The sequence below is a fragment of the Tachyglossus aculeatus genome, chromosome 7 (assembly GCF_015852505.1).
Source record: "Tachyglossus aculeatus isolate mTacAcu1 chromosome 7, mTacAcu1.pri, whole genome shotgun sequence".
Classification (NCBI taxonomy): Eukaryota; Metazoa; Chordata; class Mammalia; order Monotremata; family Tachyglossidae; genus Tachyglossus; species Tachyglossus aculeatus.
Window position 1 is genome coordinate 41,913,544 of NC_052072.1, and position 16,074 is coordinate 41,929,617.

General features: G+C 42.2%; 1 protein-coding gene across 1 annotated transcript in view; it reads left to right on the forward strand.

Moving 5' to 3' along the window:
- Positions 1–443: 443 nt before the first annotated feature.
- The window catches only part of CLDN1 (claudin 1), a 30,287-nt gene continuing 14,656 nt past the window's right edge, over positions 444–16,074 (forward strand). Inside the window, exon 1 of the mRNA XM_038749458.1 lies at positions 444–915. Coding sequence (XP_038605386.1) covers positions 693–915 — 223 coding nt within the window. The 5' untranslated portion in view covers positions 444–692. The remainder of the gene's footprint in view (positions 916–16,074) is intronic.

The following is a 16,074-nucleotide window of genomic DNA, read 5'->3' on the forward strand; positions in this document are numbered from 1 at the left end:
ATATGTATATATGTTTGTACGTATTTATTACTCTATTTTATTTGTACATATTTATTCTATTTATTTTATTTTGTTAATATGTTTTGTTCTCTGTCTCCCCCTTCTAGACTGTGAGCCCACTGTTGGGTAGGGACCGTCTCTATATGTTGCCAACCTGTACTTCCCAAGCGCTTAGTACAGTGCTCTGCACACAGTAAGCGCTCAATAAATACGATTGAATGAATGAGGGGCGCGTGTCTCCTGCGGCCAGCTGGGGAGGGACCCCCCCGTCCTCCTGGTTCCTCCTCCGGGGCTTGAGTTCCAATGATGCGGGCAGGGGGCAAGGCTCCGGAGGGGCGGGGCTGAGTGCGGTTGTGTGTTTAGAGGGGCGTCGTCAGGGAGCAGGTGCGGCCCGCCCCCGGGCCCGCCCACCACCCACCTCCCGGGCTAGGGCACAGCCGCGGCCAACGGCCCAGCAGACGGACCGAAGGACGGACGGACATCCAGCCAGGCACGGGACAGACTGACCTGGGAAGCTTCGGGCTCAGCCCTCCCCCACCTTTCTCCTGGAAAACTTGCCCCAAGTCCGGAGGGGCACGGCAGCCGCTGGAAGGACACACGGGCATTCGTTCAATCGTGTTTATTGAGCGCTTACTGTGTGCAGAGCCCTGTACTAAGCGCTTGGGAAGTACAAGTTGGGACCCACACACAGCATGGCCAACGCGGGGCTGCAGCTGCTGGGCTTCATCCTGGCCTTCGTGGGCTGGATCGGGACCATCGTCAGCACCGCCCTGCCCCAGTGGAAAATCTACTCTTACGCCGGGGACAACATCGTGACCGCCCAGGCCATCTACGAGGGGCTGTGGATGTCCTGCGTCTCGCAGAGCACCGGACAGATCCAGTGCAAGGTGTTCGACTCCCTGCTGAACCTGAGCAGTGAGTGCCACCCCACCCCCGGGGGACCCAAATGCCCCCCACCCCCGTCTCTCTCCCTGTAGCTCTCCTCTGTCTCTCTAGGCCTCCAGCTTTATCTCTGTATGCTTCTGCCTCACTATCTCTGTTGGTTGCTGTCTCTCTCTGGCTGTAGCTCTACTTCAGGCTCTGGCTCTGCCTGGCCCTCTCTCTAAAATAATAAAATAATAATAATATTCGTTAAGTGCTTACTATGTTTAAAGCACTGTTCTAAGCACTGGGTAGGTTACAAGGTGATCAGGTTGTCCCACCGGGGGCTCACAGTCTTTATCCCCATTTTACAGATGGTGTAACTGAGGCCCAGAGAAATTAAGTGACTTGCCCAAAGTCACACAGCTGACAGTTGGCAGAGCCGGGATTTCAACCCATGACCTCCGACTCCAAAGCCCCTGCTCTTTCCACTGAACCACGCTGCTTCTGGCATAGCTCTATCCTCTATCCGTAGCTCTGTCTCTGCCTGGCCCTCTCTCTACTCATAGTTCTGTTTCTGCCTGGCCCTCTCTCTATCTCTAGCTTTGTCTCTACCTGGCCCTCTCTTCCACCTCTAGCTCTGTCTCTACCTGGCCCTCTCTCCATCTCTAGCTCGGTCTCTGCCTGGCCCTCTCTCCATCTCTAGCTCGGTCTCTGCCTGGCCCTCTCTCCATCTCTAGCTCTGCCTCTGCCTGGGCCTCTCTCCATCTCTAGCTCTGCCTCTGCCTGGCCCTCTCTCCATCTCTAGCTCTGTCTCTGCCTGGCCCTCTCTCTGTCTCTAACTCTGTGTCTTTATGGCCCTCTCTCTATTAATAATAATACTGATGGTATTTGTTAAGCACTTACTATGTGCCAAGCACTGTTCTAAGCACTGGGGTAGATCCAAGGTAATCAGGTTGTCCCCAAGGGACTCACAGTCTTAATCCCCATTTTACAGATGAGGTCACTGAGGCACAGAAGTGACTTGCCCAGAGTCACACAGCTGATAAGTGGCAGAGTCTGGATTAGAACCCATGACCTCTGACTTCCAAGCCCAGTCTCTTTCCATTAAGCCACGCTGCTTCTCAATTCTATTCTCAATTCTCAATTCTGTGTCTCTCAGTTTGTGTCTCCTATCTCTGTATGTCTCTCTATCTCTAGTCCTGTCTCTGTATGGCTCACTCTCCATCTCTAGCTCTGCCTCTGTATGACCCTCTCTCTATCTCTTGTGTATTTCTGTATCTTTAGCTCTGTCTCTGTAAGGCCCTCTCACTATGTCTAATGCTGTCTCTCTGTTTCAATCTGTATGGGCCTCTCTAGCTCTGTCTCTGTATGTCTCTCTATCTCTAGCTCTATATCTGTAGGACCCTCTATCTCTAGCTCTGTCTCTGCATGTCTCTCTGTCTATCTCTAGTCCTGTCTCTGAAAGGCCCTCTATCTTTCTCTCCCTTTCTCTCCCACTCTCTGTTTAGGGGTCTCCTGTAGCCCAAATCCCTCCTTATCAATCAGTCCTATGTACTGGGCACTTACTGTTTGTTAAGCTCTGCACTGAGAACTTGGAAGAGTACAATTTAACAGAGTTGATAGGTAAGGACGCTGCCCATAAGGAGTTTACAGTCTAGAGGGCTCTATCAATGGTATTGATCAAGAGCTTACTACGTGAAGAGCACTTTACGAAAACGTTTGGGGTGAATGCAATGCAACAGAGTGGGTCCACATGTTCCCTGCATACAATGAGCTGGTCATTGTGCCATTTTAAAGGGGAGAAAAAAGGACAAAAGTGTAGATTGAGTGTAAAGTAGGTGCCAGAGGCAACGGGGAGAGGGGAACATTGGATTCCAACCCTTGGACTCCATCCTGAAGCAGACTGTGGGCTCGCTGTGGGCAGGGATTGTCTCTCTACTGTCACACTGTACCTTCCCAAGCACTCAGTACAGTGCTGTGCACACAGCAGGTGCTTAATAAATACGATTGAACAAGTGTCCCGTTGAAGGGTCGGCATCACTGCCAACAAGGTAAATCTGCCCTTGGATGAGCTGATCTCATGCCTGGACTCTCCCTTCCCACATTCCTGGCTTTGATGATTAGTTTTTCTCTTGGTGAGTATCGCTTCATATCTGATTTCATATCTCCTTTCTGTGGACATTCACGGTGGGAATCTAGGCAAGGAGGCTGGGATCCCACCCCTCATGTCCTCCTCCGACTCCACAGAACATCGAGGAACCCTGCAGGGATATTTTGCCCGAGAGATTAGTTATTCCCAAGTGGAGGTCCCTGCGCCTCGAGTTTGATTCCGGTCATTGCAAGCAGGAGCAGAGGACTGAGAATACCAGAAGTCTACGCCTTGCTAAGGGGGTGTAGAAGTTGGGCCACAAAGAACTCTTAGCTCACCAGGCTTTTTCGAGTTGACAGAGAGGCGGCAAGCGAAACTTGCTGTAGGCTCAAGGCACAGGGGAAAAAATGCAGCCAGGCAGGCATTTAAAATAATGAATGCTGAAGTGAGCGTGGGGAGGATCTTTGATAATAACGTGCAAGGAGAGTAGTTTGGAAAATTTTTTTCAAGTTCCACTCAACTCATTTTTGAGAGGAATTTTTATGTCAACTAGGAAATAAAGGTTCCTTGATGTCGATTTTACAAGATCTCCCTGAATGAGTGATGTCACTCCCCAAACTCCTATTTTATAGAACAAGTTGATTCGACCTTTGAAAATGACTCGACAACTGAAAGTTCAGTTTGGGGAACAATTGTATGCTGTGCCCAGAATAATAGTAATTATGGTACTTGTTAGGCACCTACTCTGTGCCAAACACTGTTCTAAGCAGAGGGGTAGATACAAGTTAGGTTGGACACAGTCCCCCTTCCACATGAGGCTCACACTCTTAATCCCCCATTTTACAGATGAGGTAACTGAGGCCCAGACAAGTGAAGTGACTTGCAAGGTCACACAGAAGATTTATGGCAGAGTCAGGATTAGGACCCATGGCCGGTGCTTTAGCCACTAAGAGCTTTCGTGCAAAAGCGTTCTTAGTCTTCTCCCTGGTAGATAAAGTTTAGAGGATGATCCACATACTGACTGGATCAGAGCGTCTCATCATCTACAATACGTTGAGTAGCTGCTACATGCTAAACAATATGTTGAGTACCTGCTACGTGCTGAACCCTGCCTTACGTGATGAGAAGGTAACAATAGAAGAGATGATGTCTGCCCTCAAGGAATTTATAGTAGTTTCTTAGCAGTTGAACTATTTAGGAAAGTGAAGCAGTATTGTCTTGGTACTCAGCTTCTCTCATGATGAATAGAAGATCTTCACAAAGCCTCAAATACTCTTGTTGTTGTCTCTGGTTCTTGAGTTAAATGTCAGAAATTCATATTTTACTTTTGGTTAAAAAAAAGAGAGCACTCATTTACGGCGATCTTCAAAAAGCTATCTCAATCTTGTCAATTCATTCTGTAACCCATAGTAGTCTTTAGTTGGGCTGAGAGAGTCCCATTTCAGAAACAGTTGATTTCACTATTTTCTATTTCATAATTGTTTGGAGAGAAGAATGAGGGAGGCTCATGCCATTTAGACAGGCTTCTTTCATTGTTGTGAATTGCTAGCAATTGGAGTTTCAGAGGTTCTCATGAGGCTATTTCTGTTCTGTGCCAAATGCTAATAACCAGTCTGTCTTCAGTAATTTCACATAGATTTTTTTAAGCCATTTATAACCTTATACTTAGACATTTCAGTGAAAAGTGGAGGAAAAGGGATTGGAGATTTGAGGATGCAGCAAGACTGAGCTACATAATTCAGTAATTCCTGAATGTTAATTTTAGTCATCCTGGAAACACCTGTTATAGGCCTTGAAATGTTAATTTTTATTCAAAATTCTTTTCCTTAAAATGGACTTTGGCAAAATATGGAGTTAGGTTTTACCCTTCATTTCAGTGAAACTTTTTATGGATTTTAACAGGAGTCTAGTTCAATTTGACCATCAATTTACTCTCTAAACAGACATTATGGCAGCTCTTCGGAAAGTGCTGAGATCTTTTTTTTCCCCCTTCCTTAAATCATTTGTGTGACTGGTCTTCTCTTCTAGAAGAGATGAATTTTGATGTAGGTTAACCCAGAAGGAATCAGGATGGGGCAGATAATCCAGTCAGGATAAATGGGAATCCTGATTTGGCCACTCAATCACTGATACTGCCAGTGACTCAGCCAGAGCACGGAGCTCTCAGTCCCTGTTTCTTCATCTGTGAAATAAAGATAACACCTATCTGCCACTGGGAATTGTGGTAATGATTCATCAGTCAGTGTTCGTATAATCCTCTGATGAAAAGAAAAGAATTATATAAATAACCAATAGGGCTAATAATAAAATGTAATAAAATATATCCTCGAGATAGTACCTCCTATAAAAGAGAAGCAGCGTGGCTTAGTGGAAAGAGCACGGGCTTGGGAGTCAAAGGTCATGGGTTCTAATCATTCATTCCATCATATTTATTGATCACACTGTGTGCAGAGCACTGTACTAAGTGCTTGGTAGTACCTAGCTCCGCCACTTAATAATAATAATAATGGCATTTATTAAGCACTTACTATGTGCAAAGCACTGTTCTAAGCACTGGGGGTGGGGAATACAAGGTGATCAGGTTGTCCCACGTGGGGCTTACAGTCTTAATCCCCATTTTACAGATGAGGTAACTGAGGCCCAGAGAAGTGAAGTGACTTGCCCAAAGTTACACAGCTGACAAGTGGCAGAGCCGGGATTTGAACCCACAACCTCTGACTCCAAAGCCTGTGCTATTTCCGCTGAGCCACGCTGCTTCTCTGCTATAGCAGACTTGCTCTGCTTGCTTGCTCTGTTTCTCTGACATAGCCGATTGTCAGCTGTCACTTTGGGCAAGTCATTTAGCTTCTCTGTGCCTCAGTTACCCCATCTGTAGAATGGGGATTGACTGTGAGCCCCACGTGGGACATCCTGATAACCTTCTATCTATTCTAGTGCTTAGAACAGTGCTTGGCACATAGTAAGCACTTAACAAATACTGTTATTATTATTATCATTATATGAGAACAGATAATTGTCATAATTATGAGTAATTTTGTGTATTCTTGGTTATTAAATGTTCTTTATAAAATAATTCAAGGACAATATACTATCCTAGTATATTCAATAGCAATGAATACTAATTTCAAGCAACTGAGTCAGTGCACAAAATCAAATTTTTGAACAGATCAATTTTAGTAACTATAGTTTTGAATCACCACAGCTTTATTAAAATGATCAAAGTGTTTATTTGCGGTAACTACATCAATATGTTCTAAACAGCATAATTATATGTTTCTCGAACAAAATGGACTGAAATAGAAATGTTTTTATGATTCTTTTGCAAAACTCCTTTAGGTAATATTCCCTCTTCAGAATATAAAGCAGAAGACAATGTAAGGAACAGTTACTAAAAATGAACCTGTTTTTTTAATAAACAAGGAAAAGTGTACATGTATATTAAGAAGCTGTTTAACAGAATATAAAACTTTAACTATGTTAGGGTAAAATTTTAAGCAGTAATTTCATAAAAGGATTTTGCTGAATTTAGAACAGAATCTAAGGTTAGGTGGTGTAATGAGTATTTTGATACAGGTAATACTTAGAAGGGAAATGTGTAGTTTCAGCAACTTTTACTGTTTCCATTCCAGTCTCAAATCACTGAATTATTTGTGCTTCTAATTCAAAAAAAATTTAAAAGATTAAAAAATAACCAAACCTATTGCTTAGAGAGCCAGTAAGAAGTAATACTTCCTCATTTTTTAGTACTTAAAGATCTAGGGACACGTATTTTGCTTTTTACTTTGAAAGGCAATTTCATACCTTACATTGGTGAATTTGAATGTCTTTGTATTTTCACTTTGCTGAGATTAACTCGTTCTCCAGGATTCCTGCAATTCTTGTGCTTAGGACAGAAATTGACCCCCCAAATCCTTGGGAATTCTTTGTGTGAAGCAGAGACATAACTATGTGGATTTTGGAAGAGGATCTAATTCTATAATTGGGAGGACCCCAAAGTCCCTCCCTAATGTTTTGTATTGCCATATATACAGAATGGTGATGCTTCTCTGTCCAAATTTCAAAAGAGTTGTCCAAATACTTCCAGTCCCCCAGTGATTTTATTTCACAAAAAATTATTCTTCAGTGTGTGACAAGGTGTCCAGGTTGGATGAGGAGCCCTGTATTTTGGAGTTTTGCCCAGAGTCAAGGGAAGTTTCTCCAGACACACACACACACACACACATACACACACACTCTTCCAGCTTTACTATGCTGAATATCTGTGACTCTTAATATGGACCTATCAATTAGAATTATAGCCTTTGTAGCCACTCTTTCTCCCACTTCCCCCAACCATTGGCGAGTGCAATGGAGAGCTGGTCTGGTCAACAGAAACTAGATTGTAAGCCCTTCTCTAGACTGTAAGCTTATTTTGGGCAGGTAACATATCTACCAATTAAGTTATACTGTACTCTCCCAAGCACTCAGTACAGTGCTCTGCACACAGTAAGCATTCAATACATATGACTGATTATAATGGGAGTGACTGGATTTGTCCTGGGACCTGGGGAAAGTTGTAGGGGTCCTAATGGTGCTAAAGCTTCGATGTGGTTTTTAAATCTCTCTTTTCCATCACCCCCAAGCCAAAATTCTCTCCAGGACATTAGGAACCAGCTTTTTCACATGTCATGTTATCACATTGTTCCTTAGTTTTTAGTTTGCAAACTCAGAGAAGAAAGGAGCTAAGTTATTTGTTTTATAGTATCATGATCAATTGACATTCTCAAGAAATAGTAGTTAATGGTGAGAGTTTTCATATCCCATATTTAAGACTCAGGTGAGCAGGAGGTTTTGGTGACTGTCTTATCTGTAATGAGAGCCTTGATGGCCAATTTCCTTCCATAGTTACAGATGGTGAGGATGCCAGTTTTGTTATCCATAGCAAGGCTGTTAAGCCCTCACCTGGAGATAGTCAGGGAAAGATCTGTGGAATTGAGAGTGACTCCTTGTCATCAAGGAACATGCCTATCAACTCTATTGAATTGTACTCTTCCAAGCACGTAGTACAGTGCTCTGCACTCTTCCAGTCTAGGTCTAGACCTCTTAATATTAATAATTGTGGTATTTATTAAGCACATACTGTGTGCCAGGCACTGTACTAAGTGCTGGAGTAGATACAAGCAAATTGGGTTGGACACAGTCCCTGTTCCACATGGGGCTCACAGTCTCAACCCCCATTTTACAGATGAGGTAACAGGCTCAGAGAAGTGAAGTGACTTGCCCAAGGCCACACAGCAGACAAATGGTGAAGCCGGGATTAAAACCCACCAATTTCTGACATCCAGGTCCATGCTCTATCCACTATGCCATGATTTTACAGTCCTCTAGACTCTAAATGCCTTCTGGGCACAGAACATGTCTACCAACTGTATTGTGTTGTACTCTCCCAATAATACAGTGCTCTGCACACAGTAAGCACTGAATAATTACCAGTGATTGATTTTTTTTACACTTTGGGTAGCAAGAGATTGGTTGTGTTTAATCAACATGACTGGTTGTGTTGATATTGAGTCTGTTTCTCCATTCAATCTCCTTAAGCTTTTTCAGAAAACTTTCTCAAGAACAAGCTACTGTGCTCAAGAACAGCTCTATTCTGTTACTCTGTTCCATAGGAAAATACTTTATGAAGTAGGTTTTATGGGGCATTTTAAAATAGTATTTTAGGTTGATGTTGGGAGAACTGATATGAGTTTTTATTCCAAGTATAGTCATTTAAAAATGTACCCAAATCTGACAACTGCAGAATGGCTTGGGAAATAGTGGCATACATTTCTTTACCTTTGATTGCATTGTTGGATAGGGACCATCTCTATGTGTTGCCAACTTGTACTTCCCAAGTGCTTAGTACAGTGCTCTGCACACAGTAAGTGCTCAATAAATATGACTGAATGATTAGGTTTTTCATTCATTCAATCATATTTACTGAGTGCTTACTGTGTGCAGAACACTGTACTAAGTGCTTGGAAAGTACAATTCAGCAACAAATGGAGACAATCCCTGCCCACAACAGACTCAGTCTAGAAGGGGAGAGACAGGCATCAAAACATGCAAACAAGCATTAACAGCATCAATACAAATAAATAGAATTATAAATGTATACATATATATGCAAGTGCTATGGGCGGGGGGGTAGAGCAAAGGGAGTGAGTTGGGGCGATGGGTCGGGAGAGCAGAGAAAAAGGGGGGCTTAGTCTGGGAAAGCCTTCTGGAGGAGGTGAGCCTTCGTAGGATTTTGAAGGGGCGAAGTGTGATTGGCGGATTTGAGGAGGGAGGGCATTCCAGGCCAGAGGTAGGACGTGGGTGAGGGGTCAACCGTAGGACAGGTGAGAACCAGGCACAGTGAGGTTAGCACCAGAGGAGTGGAGTGTGCCATTTGGGATGTAGAAGGAGAGAAGGGAGGTGAGGTAAGAAGGGGCAAGGTGATGGAGAGCTTTGAAGCCGGTAGTGAGGAGTTTTTGCTTGATAGGAGTTTTTCACTCTGCACTTACCACAAGCAATGTTGATCTTGGAGTCATCCCAGATAAATCAACCAGTAAGTGATTACTTGGGGCAGAACACTGAACTAAGCTGTTGGGAGAGTACAGTAGGGTTTTAGGCATGATCCCTGACTCAAGGATCTTACAGTCTAGCCAGGGAGTCAGATAGTAAAACATATTATGAGAAGGGGGAAGCAACATCGTTAAAAAGCTATGTACACAAGTGCAGGCTGAGGGACTATGAAGGTGGATGGGAAATACCCAAATACCTAACTGATATGGGAGCACTGAAGTGGGGGAAAAGTGCTCTGTACACAGTAGATTCTCAGTAACTATATTTGATTTGTTGACTGATTGAAGAGGCTGAGGATATGAGAGATCAATCAGGGAAGGCCTTCTGTAGGCATTTTCCCAGACCTGGGGAATCTGAAGCATGTGCTTACCCCTACAGGCAGTTCCTTCTAAGAAAACCAGAGACCTTTTGTGAGGAAGGACAAAAAACTGTCTCCAGTGCCAGAGTTTTCCTGGGGTTGGTTCAAAATGTCATCACTAAGGCTGTTGGATTCAAACCATGTAGCCTTCACTAGCATATCCCCCAAACCTCAGAGCCATGTTTATTTTGTGAGATCAAGGATCCAGTGTCAGCAAGTGGAGGAAAAAAATTTTCCCTTGTCCTCTAATTGTGAGATAAGTGCCTAATGTATTATGTGCCAATTGTTTTCACTTTAGAAGTAAATACTGATATAAAAGCAATACAGGAAGAAGTTTATTATAAGTATTCCAGAGGAAGAAAAATATTTCGAGTAACATGACAAATACAAAGAACAATGGGAAATAGTATTAGTTTAAAGAAACATGCACCCTATTCTTTATGGTTTAGGTTTACTGATTAGGCTTGCATAGAACTCTAAGATGGTTGAAGCACTTTGGTTCTTGTTTTGGATAAAACTCATACTTGTAACACAATATATGTTGACCTTCACTTGGTCTGCCTCATATTCTTTTTTTCCCTCCAGAATATAGATGACCACTTCATATAATCATCGAGCGAAACTTTTCCTTTTTCCCATCTAGCATGGAGGTTGAAGTGAGCAAAATCAGATTACCCCTACCGGGCATTCAGTTACTTTAGCAAAAGCCTCTAAGTTGAAATAAGTTCATATTTTGTGTAAACAGCACTACATGAGAAGAAAGTTTCATAAATTACATATTCTAGTCCACTGTGAAATTCTTTCATCACAGTAGTCTTTGAACCACACCAAAAATATTTGTGCAAATGATCCAGAAGCTTCCATATGCACTAACTGTGTACTGGAAGCATATGCACACAAAGACATTCAAATTATGCAACACATCAGATTTAGCACAGCACAACAGATGGACAAAAATATGAAGAAAGTCAAAATTACTACCAGTCCACACCTGGGATACCTTATACTCAATCAAAGATTTTCCTTAGCAAGACATAACATAGTGCTGTCAGTTAAGCCCTTTGTGAGTAGGAAATGTGTCTTAAGTGTTCGCTTGTCCATTTCCAAGTGTTTAGTTCAGTGTATTGCACCCAGAGGGTGCTTAATAAATTTCACTGCTATTACTACTACCACCACCAAGGTAGTACATTGACTAAGAGAAGGAAAAAGAGAATCAGAAAGACAAGCATGGCTTTCAGCAGATTACAAAGCAAGAGTGTGACAAATGAGCATCAAGCTCCACACCAAGCTGAAAATCTATAAGGCTGTGTGTGTACCTTTCTTTATGGAAGCAAAAACCAGACGTACTATAAAAGATGCATCCAGCTTCTTCAACAGTTTAATCAGCACCACCTATGAATCATTCTAGATATCAAATGGAGGACAAAGTAATAATGATAATAATAATTGTGATTTGTTAAGTGCTTATTGTGTGACCGGCACTCTACTAAGCACTGGGGTGGATGCAAGCAAATTGGGTTGGACACGGTCCCTGTCCCACATGAGGCACACAATCTCAATCCCCATTTTACAGATGAGGTAACTGAGGCCCAGAGAAGTTACGTGACTTGCCCAGGGTCACACAAAAGACAAGTGGCAGAGCTGGGATTAGAACTCATGACCTTCTGACTCTGAAGCCCATGCTCTATCCACTACAGAACAATGAAGTCCTGAAATGCCAACCGAAACCAAATCTGCCACCTTGTATTGCAGCAATGCTGACAGCAACACAGAATCCCCGGGCAGGACATGTGAGGAGAATGGATGCCCATTGCATGGCCAAACAGCTGCTGTCTGGTGAACTAAATGTCAAGCCTAGATTGGAAGTGTACCCTGACTCCAGCTTCCATATCTCTCACTGCCATCATATTAATTCATTCATTCAATTATATTTATTGAGTGCTTACTGTGTGCAGAGCACTGTACTAAGCGCTTGGGAAGTACAAGTTGGCAACATATAGAGACAGTCCCTACCCAACAGTGGGCTCACAGTCTAAAAGGGGGAGACAGAGAACAAAACCAAACATACTAACAAAATAAAATAAATAGAATAGATATGTACAAGTAAAATAAATAGAGTAATAAATATGTACAAACATATATACATATATACAGGTGCTGGGAGAAGGGAAGGAGGTAAGATGGGGGCGATGGAGAGGGGGACGAGGGGGAGAGGAAGGAAGGGGCTCAGTCTGGGAAGGCCTCATACTCAAGCCTGACAGCATTGCTAGATTAAGTGGCCGACTACTCCTGTGATAGGCAAAGGGGCAGACAAAGTACCTTCAATTCTGATTCCAGCAACTGTAGTGTTGAGGAGTAGCTTTAGAATCTTGGTAGAACAGACCTGGTGTGCTGTATTTTGGTCTGAAGCACATTAAGATTCAAGTAGTATTCAGTTGACTATGGTCTTCAGTCTTTGGTTGAGTAGGATTCTGGCTAGAATCCTGACAGCACTGGGATGCCCCAGTCAGCCTTTTTCCTTTCTTCTTGAATGTGGCAGACTCCCATTTACTTTGCCACATCAACCAAATTTAGAAATTGGGTACTTTAACTTTTGGAAGGTGATCTAGATAATTCTCGGAGTTAAAGTACTTCAACTTCTGAGTTGTTCAGAGAGCTATAGTAACATTCAGTTAATTTACCCCCTGCCTAGTAGTTGCCATACGTACATAAATGCCTCCTAGAAAACTTAACCTCATTTCAAGCTGTGTGTGTGGAGGTAGCAGAGACCAATTTATTGCCAGAAGTCAGTAGAAGTGAGAGGAAATGGATACACAAACTGTTAGTATCACTAGACAGCCCACCTCACAATTTAAAATCTGGAGAAGCTAGTGAATGTATAGTCCTTTAGGACAAACTAGTGATCATTGGCTTATTCAGTTACAAATGTGTGCTCTCTGAAATTGGGACTTTGACCAATAATGAAAAGTGTTTGGAGTGTTTGGATCTAATGGAATCATCTATTGCTTCTTCTTGAAGTCCAGGCAGTTTAATATTAATCACTGAATGAGCAGAATATTCCATTATGTTTAGACCTGGGATTGAGAGAGGTGAATAAATTGGAAAGAGTTCAGAGAAAAGCAATAAAAATAGAGGGATGAAAAATGATTTATGTGGGAAGGTTGAAGAAACCTGAGAAGACAAGCAATGTAACAGAAGCTTCAAGTTTTTGAAGCATGCTGACCAACTGTTGTCCATCTCCTTTAGGGACAGAGCAAGATAAAATGGACTTAAATTGTGGTAGGTGGGGTTTAGGTTTAAATATTAGAATTGCATAACTTGCTATTGGGATTTGATGATCAAAGTGGGAAATGCAACCTCAGTTGAGTGACACAAAACTCTTTCACTAATAAAAAAATGGTCCCATTTCCAGGTGCAAATGCAGTGATCTTCAGCATTTAATCATTTGTTTCTTGGATTACCCTGAGGTGAGGAGAAAGAGCAAGAAGTACAGCCTCCAGAACTTGTATATTTAAAATGGCCTATTTTAGGACAGGATAACATATAATAATAATAATAATAACAATTGTTAAGCACTTACTGTGAGCCAAGCACTGTTCTAAGTGCTGGGGGAGATGCAAGGCAATCAGGTTGTCCCACAAGGGGCTCACAATCTTAATCCCCATTTAATAGGTAACTGAGGCACAGAGAAATTAAGTGACCTGCTCAAAGTCAAACAGCTGACAAGTGGCAGAGCGGAGATTAGAACCCATGACCTCTGACTCCCAAGCCCATGCTCTTTCCACTGAGTCACGCTGCTTCTAAAAAAATAATTTTGGTATTTGTTAAGCGCTTTCTATATGACAAGCACTGTTCTAAGCGCTGGGATAGATACAAGGTAATCAGGTTGTCCCACGTGGGGCTCAAAGTCTTCATCCCCATTTGACAGATGAGGGAACTGAGGTCCAGAGAAGTTAAATGACTTGCCCAAAGTCACACAGCAGGCAAGTGGAGGAGTCGGGATTTGAACCCATGACCTCTGACTCCCAAGCCCGTGTTCTTCCCACTGAGCCACATTGCTTCTCTGTATGTACATATGTACAAGGCTCAGGATTTCTTGTGCAGTGAAACCTGCTTAGAAACCTGTATCCATGTTTGGTCTTTGGTCTCCTAAACAGGAACTTAGTGTGTTTTTAAAGGAACTCGGCATAATTATTATAGGAAAAATGTTGCAGGAAATTCTAATGTAATGCCAAACCCATTGTTAGAGTTCTTGCATCCTTTTCCCAGCAGAAAAAATGGGCCAAGGTACTTACATTTTTTAATAAAGTAACAGTATTAAGGGGAATGACCGTGCTACAGAGTGTGACAGAGCTTCTTAAAGATTTCCTCGTACGATGTATCCTTCCATCCAAGTTTTTATTAGAACAGCATTTAAACAGGAAAAGGCCTGATATTCATTGATTTTTTTTTTAAAGGTTCATCTTCATAGCATTCCCCCTGTTTTGCTACACTCTTGTTATTTCTGCAAACCTAAATTCAGTGTATTGGTTCATTTTATATGGTTTGGGTTTTTTTAAAAAAATAAGTCCAAATTTTCTCTACATATGTATTCTAAAGACTATTTACATATACAATTTCTTCCTTGTGTGAATGCCATAAACAGGATTAAAAACAGGTTCTCCAAAGTACTTTCTAGTATGACTTAATTTTTCCTGAACTATGGGTTTTTTTGGTGGGGAGGGGAATGAAAAGATATCACGAGATCTTCTTGCTATAAAGAGAAGTGGTATGATAGTTAAATGGGAATTACTTCTACAGTGAATCGAAAATAATGTCCGCACTTCTCTAAACAGTCACCTTCAAAGGGATTGATTTACAAATGACGAAGTGTCTGTGATTCACTTGAACATTTTAGGTTAGGAAATGAGGATGTACCTTCTCCTTCAGAATTCTAAATTCAAGTTTACCAAGGAGACCAGTTGCTTTCTTTTCAATTGGCTTTCAACCCTTCCACCACAACTGGACAGCCCACGTCTAACCATCCTGAGGTTGCATTCCAGCCAGAGGGAGGGCCAGCTCTTCACTGAACTGTGGAGAAATTGGTACTTTCCTGTACCTGCTACAGGTTAGTTACGTAGATAAGATCTGCTTCCTAGAAATATTTTTTTTCCAAAGATGTGAAGAGGCTGTTAACAGTTGGCATTAAGCTCATGGGAGCCAGAAGGACCTGGGTTCTAATCATGACTCCACCACTTGCCTGCTGTGTGACCTTGAGCAAGCAACAATTTCTCTGTACCTCAGTTACCTCATCTGTAAAATGGGGGTTAAAACTGTGAGACCCATGTGGAGCATCAACTGTGTCCAATCTTATTACCTTGTATCTACCCCAGTGTTTACTACAGTGCCTGGAACAAAGTAAACACTTAGCAAATACCATTAAAAAAATCTCATTTTTTAAATTAATAATAATAATGATGTTGGTATTTGTTAAGCGCTTACTATGTGCCAAGCACTGTTCTAAGCACTGGGATAGATACAAGGTTAATATGTTGTCCCACTTGAGGCTCAAAGTTATCATTTTATAGATAACTGAGGCACAGAGAAGTTGTGACTTCCCCAGAGTCACACAGCTGACAAGTGGCAGTCAGAATTAGAACCCACGACCTCTGACTCCCAACCCCGAGCTCATTCCACAAAGCCACGCAAGAGTACTTGCACTAATGAGGTAAACAATTCTGTAGCATAAATGTTGTTTCTTTCAGAATCAATAGACAAAACTGGTTTTAAAAAGGGGAAATCTTCCCGCTTGTCCCTTTTTCTGGGAACTGAACTGCTGGGGAAGGGTGACTATCTTAATACCCCCAAATTGGTAATTATGTTGAAAGAAGCAAGTGTAGTTAATGCAGTAGTAACAGGGTCAACCTGTAGTTGATAGGCATTTCTGTCACTATGTCTCAAAGCCAAGGCATCCAATCTTTAATGGGACAAAGACCACAGGAGTTTTGCCTGATTGAGGTCTATAGTAGAGAAACCAGAAAGTCAATAGAGTTTTAATAATTAAGCAACTCAGATTAAAATCTGCAAAGCAAATAATTACATCATGGACTTTGTAGAGCCTCCTGACATAACAAAGAGAAGGCCTGCGTAAACTTGCATGTGATATGCAGATCAAGTTGAAAAACATGTAGGATGA